Source organism: Danio aesculapii, chromosome 13 (genome assembly GCF_903798145.1).
Source record: "Danio aesculapii chromosome 13, fDanAes4.1, whole genome shotgun sequence".
Classification (NCBI taxonomy): domain Eukaryota; kingdom Metazoa; phylum Chordata; class Actinopteri; order Cypriniformes; family Danionidae; genus Danio; species Danio aesculapii.
The window spans coordinates 17,408,700-17,434,106 of record NC_079447.1 but is presented as its reverse complement, the minus strand read 5'-3'; the positions used below and the strand labels follow the sequence as shown (position 1 = coordinate 17,434,106).

General features: G+C 36.7%; 1 protein-coding gene across 1 annotated transcript in view; it reads right to left on the bottom strand.

Moving 5' to 3' along the window:
• Nucleotides 1-2,570: 2,570 nt before the first annotated feature.
• Nucleotides 2,571-25,407, bottom strand: part of si:dkey-157l19.2 (uncharacterized protein KIAA1522 homolog) — a 44,833-nt gene continuing 21,996 nt past the window's right edge. The window contains exons 3-7 of the mRNA XM_056470460.1: nucleotides 7,718-7,855; nucleotides 7,537-7,580; nucleotides 7,279-7,420; nucleotides 7,041-7,151; nucleotides 2,571-6,953 (exon numbers count right to left, since the gene is read on the bottom strand). Coding sequence (XP_056326435.1) covers nucleotides 3,559-6,953; nucleotides 7,041-7,151; nucleotides 7,279-7,420; nucleotides 7,537-7,580; nucleotides 7,718-7,855 — 3,830 coding nt within the window. The 3' untranslated portion in view covers nucleotides 2,571-3,558. The remainder of the gene's footprint in view (nucleotides 6,954-7,040; nucleotides 7,152-7,278; nucleotides 7,421-7,536; nucleotides 7,581-7,717; nucleotides 7,856-25,407) is intronic.

The following is a 25,407-nucleotide window of genomic DNA, read 5'->3' as shown; positions in this document are numbered from 1 at the left end:
TATATTAATTTTGGCCACGCATGACTGAAAATGTAATGTCAACAGCCCACAAATAGACTAGCCTGGATAAAAGGAAAATTGACTTAACCAACTACAGGTTACCCTTTATGCTGCAGAATAAAATAAAATATAAATGTAATTAAATAAAAATGTAAAAACACGTGTGTACAATACTTTTGATTAAGTCCAGTTTCATCAATGATCTAAATCTGTGCATGCTAGAAGAAAAGAGCTGGAGCGACCACCTTTTTCATGTCAAGTCTTAAAGTGTCTATTGCATTTTAAATCTGGGATTTTTTCAGCTACTTAACTATTAAGCTGATTATACTGTTAAAGTCCTCATAAACATCACACTAGGAAAAAACAATATAGACATATTTAGTATAAACATAGTTGTCGTTTTTTTACAATTATTAACTGGACATACTTACTGAAGAGGCTTTAAAAGGAGAGACGCAACAGGTTCATTTCACGATCCGCGACGGCTGTTAACGTAAATCACTGTAAACTCCTGAATGAACTGTGAGATTGTGATCTGTTGTTGGTTTAAAAAGCTGGGCTGATCAACAGCAGAGATCCAATCCCGATCACACCTGGCGAAATTTAAGCCGTCGCTCTCATACTTTATATAACAGCCCATAATAACCACTGGATGAAGCCCCGCCTCTAGCACTGTGTAGCCAAAACATCTCCAAGAGAAAATTCCTTCTGCAGGCATAGGGGAGAGGAAAGCTTAAATATTAATCAAACTATGATCCTGACCTTCTTCAGGCCGTCACCCGATTTATTTGCATGTCATTTACTTTTTTACAGAAAACTTAAAAAAAATAATAAAATGAACTGAAATAGTACACGTAGAAAATTTAAAGTCTAAAAAGAAATTAGCTTTGAATTTATTTATTGTCTAACTGGCCTAAAGAAATTGCTGTATATAAATGTCCATTTACAATATAATTACCATTGAGTTCTGTTATTCATATTTTTTGTCAGCTGGTCTCATATTCAGGGTTGGTTTTATATATATTTTATATTAGTATATATGTTTATAAATATTATTTTATAGGCTTGTTTATATTGGGTTCATATTAGTCTTAAAAGTATAAAATCCAAAGCAAATTTCTTATACAACAACATTAAAAGTACACAAGTAAATGGTACACAAATAAATGGTGCAAATTGATTTAAATGTACTCCCCTCTACAAAAACAGCTTTAAAAAGGTCACATTAGCCCACAACACAAATTTATACTGATGTCATATCTTGCTCTTCAGAGTACTTTTACAAAATTATTTGATTGCAGCTTCACCAGAACAGGTTTTTCAGGGAGGGGAGTCAGATTGCAATGAAACCGCTCCGTGGTCACCAGAGGGTCTTTCGGATACATTATGGAAAATGAATCATTCAATGAAAAAGTGTCATATTTTGTTAACAGGCTGCTGTAGGATGCATGCACAGAATATGACTGATTGACCACTGAAGTTGCTTGAAGCAGAAGTGGGGAGGAGGGCGACACACTTTTTGCCATGGAAAAATTAAAGAAAACAGAAATATAAAAAAAAACAACAACAAAAAACAAACAGAAAAACATTAAGGTAAAATAAAAAGATTAATATGAGCAATTAGGCTATAGGGCATCTGGATTAAAAATCCGTAAATATTCTAAACTACATAGGCTATTTAGCTGGTTTAGATGTGTTCGCCGTTTCTGTAAATCCTTTCTTGAATATATTTAAGTAAAATTGTTTGTTTTTTTCCCCAAAAAAGCTTTTTTTAAAAGCTAGTTTCACAAAAAAAAAAAAAAACTTTTCTGATTTGTGATTTTTGTGCTGGAAACGGTTTAAAATGTATTATTAGCCAACAGCTGTGTACTATGAATCATTTACAGTTTGTAAATGTGGAAAATGCTTTCCTTCGGTTTTGTCTTGTTTCTAATCCAAATATCTATAATCAATAATTGTTTTAGACAGATTTGTAGTCAAAATTATGTGGTTTTCTTCATCGTCAAAAAAAATAAATAAATAAAAAAGGCGGTATAACCTGCCAATCAGTATATATGTATAGTGTATGTATGTATGTATATATATATATATATATATATATATATATATATATATATATATATATTTATTTATTTATTTATTTATTTATTTTTGCTAAATATCAACCTAATTGAAATTAAAAGGGCTGAATATTTTTCATAGTTCAAGAATGTCCACATTACTTTCATTTGTTTGTAATTCATGTTTTTGGGATGTTGATGTTATTTGGAAGAGAAACCTCTATATTATTCTAGTCTAGGCATGGCTCAGTATAAGATTCTGACAGTATGATAACCTTGAATAAAAATATCAGTGTTGTGATCACTGCAATAAAAAAGCTCTTTAAATGTCTGAATAAAAAGCAGCAACTTTTTGAACTGATTAGTCTACCACCCCCCGAATATAGTGGTTACAATCCACATGGCTGTAAAGAAAGGTTTTCTTTTTTTTTATGTATTTATGTTGTAGCATCTGAAAAAAGAAAGAAAAAATATGTAGCACATAAGAAAAGTCACAATGACACAATTTAGTAACTTTGTTTTACACATTTTACTTTCATCAGATGAAACAATGAAGTTTAGAATATTTTTAGAGAATCTGTTTTGACATATGTAAATAAGGCATTTCTTCTTATAAGAGAGATTATAACTCAAGACAGACATTGCTGAAATCAAAGGAACACATCGATCAAAAAAATGAACAGTGCATAAGAACAATTTCATATATATTAAAAAAACATTCATCTTTTAATGTGTCCAGTATATAGTCTGTGATATACATTAACTGTGTAAACTAATGAACTTCTCTGTAAAAAAAATGTAATGATTACACAGATATACAACTCTTATTTATGCGGTTAATGCTTGCTTGGCCCTACTTGCACACACAATATTGGCTTTCATCTTTCTGTTTTACTTTCACTTGCTTAGATTCCTTTCTTCACCACATTCCCATGGACACTAGAGGGGGAGTTTTAATGTCATTATATATTCCGTTTTACATGCTAGCAAATATCATGTAAAATGGATTAATCACTTGCTCCCACCCCCAAATCAGTTGTCCATGTCTCCAAATCTGACTCCATCTTTTCATTTTTTCTAACTTGCATTCTGTCCCTTCATTACCTTTCATACTGTTCTCATTTTCCAGATCACACCAAAGCCTGTTAAATTTAACAAATCTGTCGATGTGTAATCAACAAACTCCTTCCGCATGGCACTTTCCTGCTATGTTACCACAATTTATACTCTGCTACCAGAATAAAGATTTTCCACAGTTCAGCATGGCTTCTGTCTGCAACTGAGGACATAAATAAAGTAAGAATATTTTTTTCCGAAAGCCAGTAACATGCAATCAGTTACACTAAACCAGTGTATAAAAGTGCAATATGCCTATCTGTACATAAAGACTTTTTTTGGCATTTCAAAATCGCTTTAGCAGTGAGGGACTATATCTAAATAAAACCTGGATTATCTGCAATAAAACTTAGGGGTTATTAAATCATACATGCATGTTTTTTTATTCCTTTATCAGTTTCTCAGGGTTCTCTGTCTGTACTTCCTGTCCGGCAGTTTGTACAGTCTCTGTTTGCACATGATTTGACTTGGCTGCAGATTGGACCTCTGCAGAATTCTGAACAACGCTCTCAACCTTACCATTGGGTTTCTTAGCAATAGGCGGAGGAACCTTATTAGCAGTCTTGTGTAAGTCATTAGACTTGGCTGATTCAGAGACAGAGGCAAACTCTGCCACTAGAGTCTTTCTCAGGTCAGCCTGAACCTCCAAGGACGATGGTGTCTCTATTACAACCTTCTTTGTGCTCTTGGAGAAGATGAAGCTGGCTGTAGATGCAGGAGAGTTGGGTACAGTGGCTGCGGGAGGGGACCGAAGACCAAATATCTTTGCTTGGTTGTCTTTTGAAGACATAGCGGCAGCCTTCAGACGAATTGCATCCTGGAGACGCATGGAGGGGTTAGCTGGCGAAGATCCTACAGGAGGTGTGGAAGTGGCAATGATTGTTGGTGTTTGGATTTTTGGCTGTTCAACAATCTTTGAGGGTATTCCAGTTATGCTTTTTGTTTTTGGGGGTTCTTGTGCCTGAAGTTGGGTAATTGGCTTGCTGACTGATTGGTCTTTTGGCACCGTTTTGGTTGGCAGGGATTCTGTGACAGGCACTGAAGGTTGGATTTGTTCCTTGAGGGTTTGGAGTTTGAGGTCTGGTTCTGCAAAAGGATGTTTAGCCTCTGATTCCTTAGGAGCTGAAGTGGTACTTGGTTCAGTAGCTGATGAGCATGTTGGTTCTACTCTTGTTTGGTCAATGTGATTCGATTGAGGCTCTGGTTTAGTTACCCCTTGCTGAGTGTTTGTTACATTGGTTGTGTTTGCATGTACAGTGTTGGACGGAGATTCAGTTTTTGGTTCTGTGCTGGATTGAGATTCCAGATCAGGAGGCAGTGATGTCAGAATCAAAGACCGTCTAATTGGCTTTGGGGGTGCCTCCTGATTGGTACCAGATTTTGGTTTGGCTTGTGATGGTTTATCGAGATCTGCTGCCTGTGTCTGATTGGACTTCACTGACCTGAGACGAACCATCTGCAGGAGAGACTGGGTGACCATGGGACTGGAGGATTCCTCTTTGGCTAGAGAGGGACTGCTTGTCCGTTTCTCGACTTCCATGGTCTCCAATTTGTCCTCCTTTTTTACTTCAGTAGATAGTGGAAGAGGAGGAGGAGCAGCAGGAGAAACAATTACATGCTGAAATCTTGCATCAGCAGGTAGTGGAGGGGGAGCAGGTACTATGATCTGTTGAGATTTTGCATCAGCAGGTTGTGGAAGAGGAGGAGGTACAATGATCTGTTGAGATTTTGCATCAGCAGGTAGAGGAGGTGGAGGAGGAACAATGACTTCAGATTTTGAATCAGCAAATAGTGGAGGAGGAGGAGGAACAATGATCTGTTGAAATCTTGCATCAGTGGGTAGTGAGGGAGGAGGAGGAATGCTGACTTGAGACTTTACATCAGTAGGTAGTGGAGGAGGAACATTGAGTAGTTGAGCTCTTACATCGGTGGGTTGGGGCAGAAGTGGAGGAACATATATTTGTTGAGAAGTTACAGCAGATGTCACCAACACATCCTGTATCAAAGCTTCAGATTCTTTTGGAGGAGATGGGATTTTCTGCGGTTCAGACGGTAGTGTTGGTGGAGGTGGAACTGCCTGTGTCGGTGGAGGTGGAACTGCCTGTGGTGGTGGTGGTGGAATACCTGGTGGTAACTGAGGCATTGATTGTAAAGTCTTTGGTGAAAATGGTGGGGGTGGTGGAGGGAAGTCCTTATCATTTGTCACAGTGAAAGGGGTTGCAGCATCTGTACTTACTGGAGGTACTGGAGGTGCTGGAGGAGGAAACTGGGGAGGTGGAGGAATCCAAGTGGTCAAGTCTTTTATAGCTTTGGCAGCTAGAGTAGGAGTTAAAGGAACAAAGTCCGGAGGGGGTGGTGGAGGATTGGCTTGGCTGATGACTGGCACTGGAGGGCAATGCTCCAGGACAGATGATTGAGATGGTGCGACACGAGAGTCTGAAGTTAAGGATTCAACCATGCCTTTTAGCATCACTGGCTGCAGCTCCGATGCATTGGCACAACTGCCTAATGCTAGGTCTGTTTCATCTGCAACTTTAAGACCTCTCTTTTTGGCCCATCGTGCATAGTTAACAGGTCCAGGCCCACACAGCAATTCAAAAGAACGTTGGTTGTGTGCCCAGGTCTCTGGTGGAGGAGCTGGGGGAGCCAGTACTTTGGGATGGGTGGGAATCTCTAGCAAAGACAAGAGAGCCATTACAGCTGGAGAGGAATTGTTACCATTATGAAGACTTTTTGCAGACAAAAGGGTTTTCCTCAGTTCAGCAAGTTTACTCGTACCATTTGTTTGAACCTTATTTTTTGTTTCTGTGACTGCCTGGATCTCCTTTGACGGGACAATTCCATTGGAAGAATATAAGCCTATTTTAGGGCCCAACTCAACCTTTGTTTCAGATGAAGTAATGACACAAGGGTACGGTGATCCATCAGGAATGCTAACATCATCCAAGTCAGAAGGACCATCAGATTTCTTCCATGACCGTTTGCCATTCCGTAAGGAATATGACCTGTTGGGAGGAGGTGGAGGCATCTTGCCACGTTTCATTACAGATAGGTTACGTGTAAAAGTAGCAGCTTTTCTGATGTCCTCCTCCTCTGTAGAGTCCCCATTCACTTGACTAGGTTTCAAAGCAACATGGGAACTGTAGTTGTTCAGCTTTGCAGCAACATTTGTGTTTTCAACCTGACTCCCTCTGCTGGCCACACGGGGAGTGCTACTGCTGGAGATGGTAGAGGAATTAGATACAAGCGTCTCTGACGATCCTGAGTGGCTCCAGCCAGAATAGTCTGTACGAGTAGTAGAGCGATGTGAAGAGACTCTGGAGGATGCCCGGGTGGACGCTGGGCTGGCTGACACCAGGCTGCTCTTGCTGACGGTTCGGACGCTGCTCCGACTTCGGCTGCGACTGAGTTCCACAACGTCCACAGATGGTGGAAGTACAGCATTCGGAATGATTTTAGACAAATATGTGGCCTGGGGCGAGATGGACATCACTGCACCAGTTGGGTTCTCTGGAACACCTAAAGTGCCTGGATCTACAAATTGGTGCATGGATCTTTGGAGGATATCTGTGGGTTTTGTCACCATGGGGACCTCTGTGTTGTTTTCCAAAACGATGTGCAGGTTCTGTCTACTCTGTGGATAGTCTTGTAAACTTTCTTGTTCAGAGCTGCTAGATGCACCATCCACAGCAGTTATTATGGCAGGTATGATCACATCCCCATTGGACAGTTGGTAATCAAGAGCATTGGTGGTGATCCATGCTGCCCTGTCCAGCCCTTCAGAAACAAAAACAAAAAACTATTAGGCATAATTAGTTTTTCCCTAAGAAGACATGCAAGACACTGTAAAAGTGTAAAAAATACCCAGTTCTTTCTGGACGTGTCGAGGAATTCCTACTACATTTCTCACAGGCTTTCTACGAGTTTTGGGCTTCTCTGCAGACTTATCTGGCTTCAGAGGCCGGAATGTTGAGGCTGGAAAAGGGAAATAAGAAACATTTAAAATGTTTATTTGTCATTGTATATTTGAATTAAATTAAAGCACTTTCTGAGGTGCATTTTATGTCAAAAATGGATATTACTAATAATGTGTCTTTGTCACCTTGGCGTTTGAGTCCTGAACGAGTTGATCGTGAAGAAATGGAGGAGCGCATTGAAACAGAATCAGCTGCTGTGCTCTCAGACTCAAAGCCTCTCAGCTCACTGAAGGCCATGCTGTCTTCAGTCTGAGCAGTTACTGTTGACTAAAGTAAATAACACGGATAACCATCAAATTTTTAATTAATTGTTAAAAAAAAAAGCAGTTAAAAACATTCTAAATAGAAACTGAGGGTTGTCTGATGCATAGACTAATGCTTACAATCATGCTTTGGTCATCAGGGAAGTCTGTGCCATTCCTGTCATCTGAAACAAAAATATAATAAAACAAACATTACTTTCTAATTTATGGTAAAATGAACTGATGTATGCCAATAAGACACACGCATGTGGTCCAGAATAAAAGAAAGTGTTTTTACAAAAACTGATTTAAGTCTTCCTACCCTCTTGCTGCTGCAGTTTCAGGCCCTGCTGGGCTTCTGTGTGGAGGTCTAACACATATTTAGGTCGATCACCCTCCACGAACACATTTTCTTGGAACTGCTGAAGAGAAACTGTGCCTACAACCTCTTCTTTAAGGCCTGGATAGAGAGAGAAAAACAAGAAATACATTTAATATAAAACAATATATGATAATATAACATGGGCATCACTAGGCCTATTTTAGGGGGGCTGTAGCCCCCCCTATATTTCTACTCAGCTCCCCTAAAACCTTTCCGATTAGCTCAAAAACTGTATACCAACTTGTCGCCTCTGTATCCTTTAAATTTGATATGAAAACGGCGACAGAATTCGGCTCCTCCCCGACTTTCGTTTTTCATTTGATCAGCAAACCACAGCTGTGCAGAGCGAGAGAACAAGGTGTGTGTCTATCGATAAATTGTTATAAAATATGCTTATTTGCAGTTGTTTGCTATGGATACACTTGTATCACTTGTACCCCAATGTCATATAGGAGCAATTTGGTTTCCAATCTACTGTTTCCTCCGTGCTCACCTCATAATCACAGATGTTTCCTCCACGAAAATGTAACTCTTAACGAACATTTTACTATTTTTATTTCAAAATGAACTACCATTATAAAACACATTACAGTGCATGTGGCATTATACCACAGTCATGCACAGAAAGTATTAAACACAGTGACAGAACCCCTTAGTGAATGTACTCATTTTAACTGTCAGAGTCACTGACAGAGATAGAAACATCATGTGTTGTCTTGTATTAAAAATATTTCCTATTTTAATATTATGATTCAGTTCGTGAAAGATGTGAATTAGCCTGTAGGTTAAAAATATTTTTATATGTGTATGCCATTTAATTAGAAAAGTGGCAGTTTTATTTATTAAATACATGGAAACAAAAGTTGTACTTTAACATATAAAGTGGCTTTTACTACAGTAAACAGGTTTGGTGAGCCTTTTTGGCTCATTCAGAACCCAAATAGCCATGCACGTCTATACAGTATACATATATATATTTGAATAAGTGAATGTGAACTATGTGACAAGTCTGAAACAAATATTTCCCAGTCATATGCACTACATTTATTAGATTTTTTTTGGTGCCATGTCTATTTTTGCTCAAACATTCTTCCTAAAACTTCCTTCTGTGAAACAAGGAAAAAAAAGGTTGAGTAAATGCCAAAACACTTTCTCACCACTAGCTGGAGTACGAGAACAAAGGAAATATGAGGTCACAGGTTTGCTTAAGGGGAACAACTTGTTGCTCAACCAGAAGAACAAGAGCTATTTTACAGTTTCATCAACACAGTAAAGCAACAATGATCAATTATTTGAAATCCTGCTCTGAAACTATAATCTTTTATATATTATTCCGCTTTAATACTGCATTTAAATGACTGAATTCATTTCTTGTTGATCCCAATGGTCTGCATTGAGGATGCTAAAAATAAGTTTCATGTCAAATGTCAATCTCAATGCCTCCAAACCAGGTCAAACAAGTCATGCTGCTCAAATAGCCCCGCCTACTCATATATCACATGTGATTGGCTTCATCATTCTACTTAAATGATGATGGAAAACCAGTGTGACCTACAATCATGTGTTTTCTAAATTAAACTAACAAATTCACTGCCCTTTTAAACAAAAAATATCTGCATTTTAAAGGGATAATTCACGAAAAAATTAAAATCTGTCATTATTTACACATCCTCAAATGATTACAAACCTTTAAGTTTTGTTTGAGTTGAACACAAAAGAAGATATTTTGAAGAATGTTGAAAATGAAGTCCACCTCAGGAAGTGATTGCCAGTTTGTGGAATTTAATAAAACATCTTCCATCATATATTCAAAAGAAAGAGTCAGTTTAGGAGTAGCAGAGTGCGAGTAAATGATAAAATGACGATTTTTGGGTGATCTTTAAGAAACATTAAAATCAACAACAAAGAAAGTGAGAGTAATAGATAAAGGAATGAAAGATATATACTTTAGAGCCTCTGTGAAGCACTTTTTCTTTGTCCCAATATTGATATATGCATGTCTTTAGTTGCAGACAGCCAAACCACAGATAAACTGTTCTAAATAGCTGAACAACCACAGAGGATCATCTTTTCACTGCGGAGGAACTGTGTGTTACAGCCGAGAGAGAGAGAGAGAGAGAGAGACGGCATTCTTATGTATGATGCAAATACCTTTAACATCATCTCGTATCTTATAGTATTTATAAAATGGCAAGCAAACTTGATTAATGATACCAGTTTTCAATATTTACAAGAGGAATCATGTCCCTCTCCATTCTAAATATAAAAGCAGTTCAAATGACAAAACAGTAGCCATTCTTCCACATTTGCACATCTATCAATTATTAAAGTGAGAGTTCACCCACAAAATATATATATTTTACTCACCCTGAGGGCATGTAAAATGGTGATGTTTTCTTGACTATAACAATAAACATTTTTAACTTTGGCCCTGGGCGATGCAGTGGCACAGTAGGTAGTGCTGTCGGCTCACAGCAAGAAGGTCGCTGGTTCGAGCCTCGGATGGGTCAGTTGGTGTTTCTGTGTGGAGTTTGCATGTTCTCCCTGCGTTCGCGTGGGTTTCCTCCGGGTGCTCCGGTTTCACCCACAGTCCAAAGACATGCGGTACAGGTGATTTGGGAAGGCTAAATTGTCCGTAGCGCATGTGTGAATGAGTGTGTATGGATGTTTCCCAGAGATGGGTTGCGGCTGGAAGGGCATCTGCTGCGTAAAAAAGTGCTGGATAATTAGGCGGTTCATTCCGCTGTGGCGACCCCGGGTTAAAGTGACTAAGCCGAAAAGAAAATGAATGAATGAATGAACGAACTTTGGTCCTTGGTGATTCATGAAGGCCAATGGCTACCATAAGGAAAATAAAATAAATGATTTGTTCTTATAAAGAAGCTGAACATTATTACTGAGCATTTTAAATTTTTCAATTTAATTCATCTTTATTTCTATAGTGCTTAAGTTCAGTTTAGGGTGGTTTAATTTTCACTGCTGAAAGTCCAAACACTGAAGGGTAAATTCATCGATGCTCAAGCTCATTGGTGAGGAACAAACTTCACCAATTGCCGAAAGTGAAGAAAAACAAAACCTGGAAGGAAACCAGGCTTAGTTGGGCACGACCATTTCTCCTCTGGCCAAACATTATTCAAGCTGTCGCAGGTATTAGTTTTGTTTTCAAGGTATATGGTTTTTTTGACACTCAAAGTGGTGGTGACCATTGAGTTTCATTATATGTATTAATTACCAAGTACCAAAATTCTACAAATGTTCTACAAAAGTTCTTTAATCTTCTACTGAAAGATCAAAAATAGTCTTGTATACTGTGAGGAGAAGTAAATTGACCAACAGAGCCTCTGGACTAAGCCGAAAAGAAAAAGAATGAATCATCACTGTCTGTATAGAAAAGTTATACAGTTGAGAGGTGATGTTACTGCGGTCAGGCGAGCTAAGTGAAAAATCACCAGTCAATCTAGCCAATTTTTTTTTTTTTGGTCACCCATAAACTGCGTATTATGGTACAGCGCCAAAGAACTGATCTTTGACTCCAATCGTTAGGTAAAATGATCACTACAGGTTAGTATGGCACCTTTTGTTCTTTTTTACACTAATGGTTTTTACTGGGACATGTTATCAATGAATAAAGGATTGTTTTCATGCATATCTTTGCTCAATACCAAATAAATACCACAAAACAACTTAATGATGTCTACATTTTGTAATCAAATATGTTTGCCTGACCTATCTACAGTATCTCAATATGGACAACTTTTCTGGCATGGTGTGCTCACTTGATCACTTTTTACCGGTGTTGTACTTGTGATGCAGAGCACTCAGGTTAGAGTCTGGTAAAGCATGATTCCACACAAAAAGATAAAAGCAATGTAAAATCAAGTTAAACAGTGGTTGCAGAGCACTTTTCTCTTACGTTTGCTTTTGAAAACGTTATTGGTTGGGTTTAGGGTAGTGGTTAGGTCAGTCATTCACTAGGTGTTCTGCACGACAAGCTTTGCTTTCTCTTGGACATGTACATGGAAGTGTTTCTAAAACATAAGAAAATGTACCATAATGGCCCATTTCCACTGAGTGGTACAGTACGGTACGGTACAGGTCACCATTATCAGGCTTGTGTTTCCACTGCCAAAAGCCAGGTACCAATGGTACCCTTTAGGAGGGCATGGTATATGACAAAGTTTCAGTCTTCGTCATTCTCGCTCAAGGAAAGGTCTACAGTAAAGCTGTACGGATCGTTCACATATCATACGAGAAGCACTTCTCACAAAACAGATGCTTTATACACATAAATACTGTATAAATGTTCATTACTAACATTTCTATGAACATGATTTGATTATAACTGCAGATCACTGACAGTGCGAAATAGCCTACTGTAACATCTGCAATTATATAAAATAAATAAATAAATGCGATATATATGAACCCATGCAGCCCCCTACAGTCTCCGCTATGTTAACAATTACAGAAAAACTACACACAGAAAACATTTAGTCCTTGGGTTCAAAAACAACACGCAACACACAGTCAGAGCAAACCTCTCATCTGTATCCTTCATCTTCACCAGCACATGTAACCTCTTGTTAGGAAGTGATTCCGTCATTCTCAGTTTATAAAAGTCCAAAAGGCCACGATAATACTTAAACATGGCAGTTAGTTAATGTTTTAGGTTGTTGTAACAATCATTCGCTCATTCGTTTTTTCAGGCTTCTCCTTTGTTTTTTCGTGCGTCACGCTCACGTTTGTTCATTTCTGACAGGATCAGGTGTTAGAAGCACTTCAATAATCAAGCGCACGTTATAATCATCAGCATAAGTTCTTCGTTATTTCAAATATAGACGTGTTGCAAATGCACATAAGAAAACAAACCGCTCACACTTTAGACGGCCTTGTAAACAACTACAGGGCACAGGGTAGTTTTTCTCTTCATCTTGGCTTTGTGGCTGTTCATCAAGACTACAACAAGGTTTGTTTAAGCTTGGGTCAACCATGGCTCATTATGTATATATTATTATGGTGTAATGTCTCAGCTGTGTTTTTAACAATGGCGGTTCCTTTGTTTTCATTCTCCTGGCTTGTTGCACGAGTGAGTGATGCATCTCTGTAAACCAATATCGTTCAGCTGCGCATCTTGCTCTGCCTGTTGGTACCCATTTGTGGTGCTAGGTACCCTTCCAAAAGGTGGTGCTGTATGGTTTGTTGTACGGTTTTGACAGTGGAAACAGCCATAAAAGCATACCGAACCAAACCGTACCATAACACTCAGTGGAAAAAGGGCCATAAGTAACATTTTTCAGCTTTGCAATTACAAAGTGCCCTCTAGTGGATCTGTCATCTGAAAGGTACAAGGAAACATACTGGTTGCAACATATTTTACATTTCGCAAAAATGTAAGCTGAGACACGAATTGTAAATGAGCCTGGGATGGAATTAACAGCAGATTTTCAGGTTTGGGTAAACTCTCTAATAAATCTGCAGTCTCATATTCTGCATTTATGAACTTTAGACCTCGCATTAGCAACATAAATTTAATATCAAAGCTGTAATTGAATGGTAAATACCCAGTGTGTGTGTTTGCATATGTACATGTACAAGTATTGTGTTCCACAATCTGCACAATGACCTAAAATCATCTTTGAATGCATTCTCAGATGTTCAGAGACGCTGATAACCTTCTCAGAAAGCCAATTAAAAAAAAAATCAGTGCAGAATAAGAGACTCTGACAAGTCTGGACGTGTTAAGGGCAGATGTCAGAACAGCTGCAATGAGATTCGAACAGGATAAAACTCCATGAACAGCTTGAACTTAAAACCGCATGTTTTATTATGGTTATGATCACTCTCTATCAATAGCAAAGCCTGTGACTCACAAACAAAACAACAGAAAAAGCTCATCTTATCTCAGCCGTCTGAAAGAAACCTTGAGTTTGCCTGAGTGAGAGACTTCTGCTGCTGCTGTCCTTCAGAGTATACATTTAATAAAGCTTTTTACAGCAGTGAAGTAAAGTCAAAGGTGAAGAGGCAAGAAGAAAGAGGAAGAAGGTGGAACACAATGTGCTGGATGGAGAGTGATTAGCAGTGTAAACACACACGGTGTCGTTCTCAGTGACTGCTGGATCCCACAGGCGATGTGCGTTTTCTGGCAGGAGATCAGCACAGCCCTGCCCTGAATATCACTGACTGCTGTGTGGAGCTTAGACAGAAGGGGGCAGCACTTACTTAACATAATATAATACATGCATTGCTTTTAATGAACAAATGTCAGCTGTTTTTAAACCAGATTCTTACATCAGAAGCAACAGAAGGTATTATAAACTACCAATATAGATCCATCTATCCATCCATCCATCCATCCATCCATCCATCAATCCATCTATAAAATATAATACCTGTCTGCTGTAAAATATTCACCTTTAAATTTACAGTAAATTACAGGCTAATAATTGCATTACTTTCACAGTAAGGTACTGCATGTTAACTCACAGTAAATTACTGGAATTCATAATAACAATAATTCTTCAAATATTTCTAAATATAAAAAAAGTGACTGTACAAAAGGTCACGTGTATCAATTTCTGTTGAATAAAATAATGTTGGAATTCCTATAACTAACATGCAAAAGAAAAAGCCCTTTTTACAGTAGTTTGCTGTAATCATGATGACGGCCTTAATTTCACGATAAATTCTGAATACAAAAATTTATATTACAATTATTTCATTATTATATTAAATTATATTACAAAATTATATCCTGTAAAGTGATACTAATGTAATTTACTGTGAAAATTACAGTAACTTGTGAAATTCTGGGATTTTTTTTTTTACAGTGTATAAAATATCTGATAATTAAAGGTTTCCTGCTTGGGATTCATTGGCGTTTTCCTTTTACTTACACTTGTGAGCTGCATTATTGGACCTTGACCTCTGCTCAAATGACTTCTGATGTTGAGAAGTAAAAAAAAAGTGACTTTTATTGCCATCTTTAGTGGTCTAAATTATTATATTGTTTGGGTTTGATATGTAAATGAAGCTATAAAAAACAAGCAATGACCCTTTTCAGTATACACTCTTAGAAATAAAGGTACAGGAGCGGTCACTGGGGCAGTACCTTTTCAAAAGATACATATATTTATACCTATAGAGTCCACAGTGGAACCTTGAGGCACATATTAATACCCAAATGCATCTAAAAATGTACCTTTGAGGTACCAATATGGACCTTTTAGCTACAATTATGTTCCTTTTGAAAAGGTACTGCCCCAGTGACAGCTTTCATACCTTTATTTCTGAGAGTGTATATGCGGTTGGTCAGAATTATTAGCCCCCTTTTTATTTTATTTATTTATTTTTAATATTTCCCAAATGATGTTTAACAGAGCAAGGAAATTTTCACAGTGTGTCTGATAATATTTTTTCTTCTGGTGAAAGTCTTATTTGTTTTATTTCGGCTAGAATAAAAGCAGTTTTTAATTTTTTAATAGCCATTTTAAGGTCAAAATCATTAGCCCCTTTAAGCTATATATTTTTTCAATTGTCTACAGAACAAACCATCATTATACAATAACTTGACTAATTACCCCAACCTGCCTAGTTAACCTAATTAACCTACTTAATCCTTTAAAATGTCACTTTAAGCTGTATAGAAGGGTCTTGAAAAATATCTAGTCAAATATTATTTACTGTCATCATGGCAAAGATAAAATAAATCAGTTATTAGAAAAGAGTTATTAAAACTATTATGTTTAGAAATGTGTTGAAAATAATCTGCTCTCATTAAACAGAAATTGGGGAAAAATAAACAGGGGGGGCTAATAATTCTGACTTTAATTGTATATATATATATAGAATTTTTTAGTGTGATTTAAAAAAAATCTGTTCTGGCATCAATATCTGCTGATCATTAACAGACTAGATTGCCCCTGTCACTGCGACGTTGACCACACTGACCATTGTCCTTGATAAAAGTTAAAAAGGATCAAATGATCAGCAGGAGTCAGAACAACTCGAAGTCTAATTTGCAAAAGAAAGAGGTTCACAACATTTGCATCCAAATGATACATGGCACACAACTCAAACTCAAAAGTGTGAACAAAAACCGCTTCAACAGTCAGCATTCAGTCAGACTTACCCAACAGAAAGTGTTGTTTGTGTAGTCTCTGACCTGTACTAACTTGCACAATTCTTCACAAACATCTTTTATCAAACAATCAGTGATTAATTCACTACGTATTTTGTGTTGCTTCACAAAGGACTTCAAAATACTGCAAAAGACGTGAAAAGTGCCACTGAACATGCTGAATGCGTCAGCTTTTTTGATCAATGTACAAGTGGTTGGAAAGTTGAGATCTGTGTTTCAGCATCACACTGCTTAAACATGCAGCAAAGAGTCTGTAACCTGTTAATACGAGCAATGAAATGAAAACACGCTGCTGCCGACGACGTGAGATGTATGAAAAACTTAATCTCCTTTGGAAAACTGTTTGTCCCCGAGGCAGAATCCATTCATGATGCAGGTAAAGGTTAACCGAGGCAAACCTCCCTCATCTAAAGCTAATACTAAACTCTTTGAAATGTGACTTGACTGATTACAGGCTTTTTTTTAATCATACGAGCAGTGTTTCGATTTTGGATGATTTTCAGAAAGGGCCCAAGTGTGACACACCTAGATCATGTAACAGTAACATAATATATTTACTATTTCTGCTGTAATGGAATTGCTGCTTAAACCAAGAGTGTAATATTTCAGTAAAATGTCTGGATAAAACTCCTAAAAAAATCCATTCCTGTTTCAGCTAGTGTAATGAAAAACACCAAATTGTTCGGATTAAAGCCCATGAAGTGAGTTTTGCGTGTCTGGTGGTTTAGTTTTAATCAGTGTATCTTTAATGAGGATGTTTGCACAGATTTGCTGAAAGCTTGTGTAAGTGTAAAGCCTCTTTTGGCTTAAACTACTGTCACGATTTAAAGATAATATGCCAAAAAATTAACAACACTGTAAAAATGAACATGATTCACAGGTGTTTCCCGTTTCCCAGACCTTGATTTCTGCTCCATTTTATGTTTACTGTTGACTTTTATTTAGACTTTTTTTGTTGTTTGAAATGTGTTTTGTTCTGGGTTTGTCATGTAAATTATGGTACAAAAATTGGTGATTAGCTGCCTGTATTTTCTCAGTAATTTTAAGGATTTGTTTAGAATCAAACACATCGTTTCAAACTATTAGAAAGGTAAATATGTCACAATTTGTTATTTCACAACACTTCCCCTTGCATCTAAGTTCTGATTCTCTGAATTGTGAGAGAAACTGTGTGATATTAACAGATCTGATCAAAATTCAATTCTGGGTTTACTTTATATGTGGAAATTCTCAAGTGGTGCTCACTGCAGAGCCACTTGGGCAGACCTGAGCTCCAGCTCCTCCTTCCTTGCACCACTTCTACGAGTGATGTCACTGGGGGTTGGGGTTAGGGGTGGGGTGGGTGTACGCAATAAAACAGCTTACAGGAGGAGGAGCGAGAGCTCAAGCTCCCCCTCGCTGGAGCTCAAATGGCTCTGCAGCGTCTCCAAATTCTGATTTTTTCCTTCACAAATTTTAGATTAAGTACACTGTTATGGGTGACACGGTGGCTCAGTGGTTAGCACTGTCACCTCACAGCTGGTTCGAGTCCCAGCTGGGTCACTTGGTATTTCTAAGAGGAGTTTGCATGTTCTCCCCATGTTGGCGAGGCTTTCCTCCTGGTGCTTTGGTTTCCCCCACAGCGCGAAGACATGCGGTACAGGTGAATTGAATAAACTAAACTGGTTGTAGTGTGTGGATGTGCATGGATGTTGACTTAAAAAAAAAAATAAATAAATAAAAATAAATTTGCAGAATTATTAAATTAAGTCAACTAAATGCTTTTTTGACAGTGTAGATTAAGGTTTTTTTTTGTTTTTTCCTTCACTTTTTATCAGTACTGTGAGATTTTAACTCTGTTGGAAAAATATAAGTGTCAATAACTTTACAATCCTAAGGAAATTAATTAAAAACTTGCAAGTTTAGAAAAAAACTTGGAGGAATCCTCTGAATTGTAAAACGTAAGCTTGCATTAAATCTAAAAATTCAGTCACAACTGTGATATTAATCTTAATTGCCTTGTATTTTACATTCTGTGGTTTCTGAGCATTTGTCGAGGGTTTACGTTTAGATGTTACATTTTTTGTGAGGTGACAACCTGAATGAACATTCAACATGCTTTATTTAAGTTTGTGGTATAGAGAATTTAATGATTTTAGTGCCATTATTTTATTCTCAAAAAATAAAATCACATTTTTGCATTCTACACTTGTGATGCTGTAACAGTTGCAGAGAGCATTCATGTTCATTAGAATGCCAGAAGATGATTTCATAAAAAAATAAATACCATGACATTTTACTTTTTTTGGTAAAAAATGGTTAAGTGAATCAGTATTTTGCCAATTTACAGTCTTTTCCAGCTAACTGTGTCCGCACTAGCTGGTCTGCGGACCTTAATATTGAAATAGACCAAGAAACTTGGGAAGCAGCTCTGGACTTTATTTTGGGGTTTAGTATTTCTCTCTGGACGTCACAGTGGCACAGATGGTAGCACATTTGCCTTACAGCAAGAAGGTCGCTCTTTAGAGCCTCGGCTGGGTCAGTTGGCATTTTTGTGTGGAGTTTGCATGTTCTCCCAGTGTTCGCGTGGGTTTCCTTTGAGTGCTCCGGTTTCCGCCACAGTCCAAAGACATGCACTATAGGTGAATTGGATTGTTAAATTGTTTGTAGTGTAAGTGTGTAAATGAGAGTGTATGGATGTTTCCCAGTGATGGGTTGCAGCTGGAAGGGCATCCGCTGCATAAAACATATGCTGGATAAGTTGGCAGTTCATTCCGCTGTGGCCTAAAGGGTTAATAAAGGGACTAGGGACTAAAAGAAAATAAATGAAGAGCATTTCTCCCTCCTTCAGCCATTACTTCTATAGATATAGCACCATCACCTATTATGGGTCTGTTTGGTGTGATGACTGATGATTATACATTACCCACTTACTTTTTAAACTTTGTGGCCTTTCTTACTTTGCTTACTAGGTGTGTAATTTTATTAAACTGGAAAAGCCCCCAGCCACCCTCGCATGTACAGTGGCTGAAAGATGTTTTGGATTTTGTGAAACTAGAGAAGATTAGATAATCCCTTCAAAGACATAACAGAACATTTATTCAAATTTGAAGCCCTTTTTTCTTGTGTTTAAACTCTCCAGCTGGATCTAGATTGATCCCCCTCGCTACTGCTTGACAATAATAATGCATAATACAGTTTGTAATCTTTCATTACTCGAATGGGCTATATGCACACAGACTTTTAATTTTCAGCCAGGCAGCCCAAGGGCTTCTGGTGACCTGTCTTTCCATTACAAAATTGTCATGTTTAAGATCTGATTTCTATAAAAATCAGCGATCTTCACTGCCTGTTAGATATACAATATGAAGTGGGTCTCAGACGGGGCAAGAAGCACATTAAAATCGATTTCCCCCTGCCATGTCATTAAAATATGACAGTTTATTTTACCCCAATATTTTCAACAAAATTTCTGCGCTAGCCTGTTGCTACTGATAGCGCTAGTGGTTACAATGGTCTTTTATCTCGTTTTATGCTTGAACAACTAAATGAATGCTTAAGTCTATTTAACTGAATGTTTTATAATTACATTACAAAATCGAAGCTGTAAAAACAACCTTGTGAAATTGAAAAGTCACATTAAGCTTTCACTGGAAGTTTATTGTTGGCTTTAAAACTCTAGCTGTGCATAGAGCCAATTGTAACACTGAGAATGTTGCATAAACTTAGACCTCTGCCCTGCATTATTTTTGTAATTGGGTTTGTTTTATTTTATTTTTTTATTAATTTAGTATTTAAAATTTTTTCTATTATTATTTGTTTGATATGTTTGCAAAAATGTAAAAATGTTAAATCATAAACAAAAAAATGGTGAAGTGTTTTGGAAAATTGTGCTGGTTATTATGAGAATTAGCAGTTGCTTCTGTGTTCTCTAAATTGCAGATTGTCACTAGACAGATCTTTCTACTTCTGTCAACACTTGTTGTAATTACCATGTCATGCTATTCTGTCGTTTCATACACCTGGCCACCGGTTTTATTGCTTAAGACTAAATTTAACTTTTACTTAAAAATCAATTTATAACCAGTATCGATGCGACACAAGGGGGAATATTTCTCTAAATAGTCTCTTTTTATTTGCAGCTGCAAATAAAAAAATAACTACAAAAAATATTGTTTAAGTCCAATTTGAAGTCAGATCTAGCACATAGTCAAAATTCTGCTGGTGTCAGTACATGAAACCACAAGAAAAAAAACTGCTATGAAAGAAGCAAGCTGAAACAGATTTCAAATCCACACCAAGCTCGAAGGGGCTACAAGCACATACCAATCCAAATATGGACGATGGATGTAATCAAAAGTCAAATTAGTCATTTTTGTAGGAGGCTTCAAACATTATATTTAGAAAGAAAATCAGCATGAATTAGTCTAGCTCACAGGCACTGGAAACAGAGAAAAAGCCGAGAACAGAACCAGTTTCCCAACTTCACACCTGTTCATTGTTTTAGAATCTCCAGGGCAAAGCTCAGGAAGGTATGGAATTCTGCAGAAACACGCCCACACGCAACAATAAACAAACACACACATAAACTCTGTCCGTCTTCGTCTCGCAAACATTCACAGGCAGCGTGTTTGAAAGGGTGTTGCGGAATGACTGGCATTTCTCATCATCAGCCGAAAAGGAAAGTCAAGGGAAGGGTCAAGATTGTGGGTAACCTCGGGCAAACATGTAGCTTCCAAAGGAGACGGCAAAACTGTGAAAAACGTGTGTGTGTGTGTGTGTGTGTGTGTGTGTGTGTGTGTGTGGGGGTCAGTGGAACATTTCATGGGAAATGGGTTTAAGGTAACAGGCTTTTGTTCAGACTGAACCAGCAACATCCCACAGGAAGTTTTGACGTTGCAAGGTCTGGGATACAGGAAGCAAAACACAATATTATGTATGTATTTTCAGTAGCTGTGTCCCTCTTATTAAATATGCTTGCTGAAGAAAGAATTACTATTGCTCAGACTGTAAACTTGAAAAATATATATGTTGTTAACCAAACTGATATGTCTAGGCAGAAATTATGTTTACAGGCATATGTGCTTCATGTTAACTTACCAAAAATAAATAAACAATAGAAAGAAAGAAACTGTATAATTATATGAACTGTTCCTCCTAGAGTGTAATAACATGGATATCACAATGTGTGTATCTGCAATAATTACAAATCGCAGGATTAGATTTGTTGAAGATTAAATAAAGATTTTTTATTATAATATTTATAATAATATATTATTTTATGATGATGATGATTATTATTAGTATTATCATCATCATCATCATCATCATCATCATCATCATCATCAAACAATGATGACCATGATATTTTACATCCGATTGTTCAATTTCTGTACTTGAATACTGTTAGACTCCCCAGAAAACCATAAAGCACTGTTTATTTATTTATTTTTGTTTGTAATTTATGTAGATGCATTGCATAGAGAAAGTCTTGATCATCCCAGTCAATCTAAATGAACGAAATCTTTCCAAATTGAGCTAATTACATTCATATTGCAATATATAATTGCAGCAAAACAAATAATCGATATGTCAGATTTTTTTCAATATCGTGCATCCCTAATTCCTGCTTCTTTAATGCCGTTCTTTTGATCTTTTTATCCAGCCCACAAATGTTTTTTAAAGCCATACCCCCAATCCCCACCCCTAAACCCAACCAGCTTTGGCAGATGAGCAAATTGTATTAAAAAGTAGAAATGATATTTATAGGGAAAATCATACAAAATAGCCACAAACGAAAGTTCCGGATGAGATTGCGTTGGTTAATCCAAAAAAAAAAAAAAAAAAAAAAAAAAAAAAAAGGAGAAAATGGTAACACTCTTTCCACAAAAAAATAATGATTTCAACTTCATTGAAAATGTTTCTTGAGCATGAAATTAGCATATTTTAATGCTATCTGAAGGATCATGTGGGAAAGATTGGAGAAATGACTGCTGAAAAGTAACAACATTTTAGAAACAAAATTGGGAATATTTGAAACTAAATTTTAACTATACACAATCTTATGAAAGGTAAAGTGCATATTATTGTAGCAATTCCCCCCAAAAATATATACAGCGGGGAAAATAAGTAATGAACATGCATGTTTTTTCCCTGGTAATAATATTTCTAAAGGAGCTGTTGACATGGAATTAAACCAGATTTTCAAAATCCAAACACCACAAAAAAAAAAAAAAAAAAAAAAAAAAAAAAAAAAAAAACATCAGAAAAAAAATTGACCAAAACAATGAAATGACAAGGAGAGAAGTACTGAACTAGTGAAATGTATATTTAATACTTTATTTAAAGGTTTTTTGATGATCACAGCTTAAAGAAGCCTCTCTTATGGAGAGTTAAGTCACATGAATTGCTTCAACAGAGTGTAAAAATCTTGATGATTCTGTGGATCTCGCCTATCAAATCTGATCTTTACTTTGTATTTTCTATTGGATTCAAGTCAGGTGATTGGTTGGGCCATTCTACCGCTTGGTTTTATTTCTCTAAAAGCATTTGAGAGTTTCCTTGGCTGTGTTTTGGATCATTGTCTTGCTGAAATGTCCACTCTGGTTTCATCTTCATCCTCCTGCTAATGTAGATGTTGGACTGAAGCAGCTAATATTAATTTACACTGATGAAGGGCAAAGGGGTTGCTGAATAACTACTGTGAGATTTCAGCTGCTGTCTGGGCTTTCACTGCTTTTTTACACCTTTTTTTAATGTGTTCAATACTTTTTTCCAGATGTAATTTCATTTTATTACGCTTACTTTGTAAATTAATTAGATTTGGTTTTCTTGCATATATGGATCAGTGGAAAATTTCAAGTCAACAGCACCTTTGGAAATATGTTTACTGAGAAAAAATGTGACGTGTTCAATACTATTTTCCTTGCAGTAATGACTTTTTATAGTTGTAATCCAATAATAATAATAATAATAATAATAATAATTATTATTATTATTATTATTATGTTAAAAAAGTTAACAAGCTAATAAAAGCAATACCGTAAAAAAAGGTCAGGTCACAATACATCAAAGTGATTTCTAGACATTTTCACTTCAGCTTTTTTTTCGCCAAAAAACATATACTTAATTTTTATAGTTGTAATCTAATCATTATTATCAACTGTCACTATTATCAAGTGTCAAAGCTAATAAAGCAATAACGCACAAAAAGTCACAACACACCAAATTGATTTCTGCAATTTACAAAGACAAACTAATCTAATCAATTCACTAAACGTCATCTCCATATCACAAAAGGGAGCAGCACAAGATAACCTTATCAAGTTACCAAACACACTGGATTTACTGTTTTTTTTATTACCGACACATCCTTAAAAATAAGACAAAGCGTCAATCACAAGAAGCCAGAATGATCACACCACACACTTGGAAACACTTTGAAAGTTAAAACCCTAGTGCGTAATTAGTGTTGTGATGGTCTACATGCTGCCTGCGTAACTTCAGTCTAATTAGTGTGAGTGCGAAGGCTTTAAATCATCCATCCTCCTGCCTTTTGTAGCACAATCAGAGACCGCACCCTCAGGAGGATCACATAAAAGCTGTTTATTTTTTGTGGTATTACACCATATCGATCATTATGAAAGCTGTAGTCTGTTCTGCATGTGTGTGTGTTTGAGTGGATTCACGCTTTAGTAAACGGGTGGGGTTGAGGTGTGTTTTCACAAAGCTTTGTCTGGTATTACAACCTATGTGGAGCTTCGCATTCACGCTCTACTCAACTCACAGAAGCACATAAGAAAACAAACAACACAATTCCCAAGCACACAGGCCTGATTCTGACCCCAAGCTCCAGCGCAACTGTACTGCAAACAGTGCACACTTTAAAGTAAACACTTCAGTGGACAAAAAGCGAGTGACCTCAAGTTGAGGCCAAATTTTATCTTTCCAGTGTGTTGAAATTTCAGCATGGAAAACTCGTGACTTGGTGATAATCATAAGGCTAACATTTTAGGGCTAGATTACTTTAAGAACACGTATGCATTATAATATATGGATATCTAGAAAAAAATATATATTTTTAGTTAATTAAATTATAGCGGTCATGAACAGAGAAATCAGAATCGTCTTTTGAAGAGCTTAATGTACCATAAAAACACCCTGAAACAGCTTTTAATGAAGGCAGTTGAGGAATGTGAAGCTTTATTGTATGTTATTACACAGCTGTTTGGAATACTCGATTCTGATTGGTCAGTCATGACATTTCAAGGTATGTTATTCCAAGACAACATCTGCTAAATAACACAGGCTCACCCGGGAACTTCTGATCACCTTAACCATCAGTGAATATGTCCAAATCTATATTTTAGCAGTCTTGTATATGAATAATATGTAGGTTAGTTTTAGACTAAATAATACACAAGTAAGTGTATGCTCCAGTGTAACCGTTTTTGACTGCTTGGTGCCATCTCGTATATGAATATGTAAGTTAGTCTATGCTTTATTCAACAGGTTTCATTTCTGTCAGCTTGGATTTTTGACTGCGCCATCTTGTGACTCAGCTTTGTATTTAATTAAAAAATTTAACTATTACAGCTCAGAACAATGTTTTGTGTCTAATTGTTATGTTTTGTGATTAGTAGCCATGTAATAAGCGGGATAAAGTATATCCAGAACAGTGGTTTGCGCAAAATAATTAACCTCCTTCATCCCTAACATATAGTGTGGCTAAACTCCTCTACAGAGATGATCAACGTTCACTTTGTTAGATTATAATAATTCATTTGTTACATTTATATGCACAGTGCTTTTCTGGACACTAAAAGCACTTTGCAGTTTCAGCACTGAACTGAAATGCTCAGATGTACAGTAGGCTACTCTGTGCCAGTAATGTTTTTTACAGATGGGATGTTTTCCCTGAACACGCTTTTTTTTCTATTATTATGTTTTTTTGACAATTTAAATGAACATTTTATTTTCTCTCTCGCTTTCTTTACAAATGCATGAAGTCATGTCTAAAATGAACCTTTTGAAAAATGACTCTGAAAACATTTTAAATGTTGCTCAACTTTGTTAATAAAATATAGCGTGGTGTTTAATTAGTAGGTTTTTTGAGTTTTTGCTGCGCAGTGCTATATCTTTGCTCCGCCTTCCCAGAATGCATGTGGATGAACTTAATTGATAATGTGATGCTCCAGACCAGTGTGACAAATTTATCATGGGGTCACTATTGCTTTGTCTGCTATTATCGATTGTCTGAAATATACTGATATCTGTTTTTTCTATGTAAAAATCCTAATAACATTACAAATGGACCTCAGAAAACAGTACAAAACAAATTATTATTAATAAAGCCCATCTCATCTCTGGCCTGACACAAAACATAAACCAAAATGAAGATTTAGAAGTTAAATTAAGAAGAGACAATTAAGAAACTATTATTAAAGCGGTGTTATATTTGTTATCAGCACTAAAACAAAGATGTCGGTGAACACTGAAAACCAGTTTCCCAAAA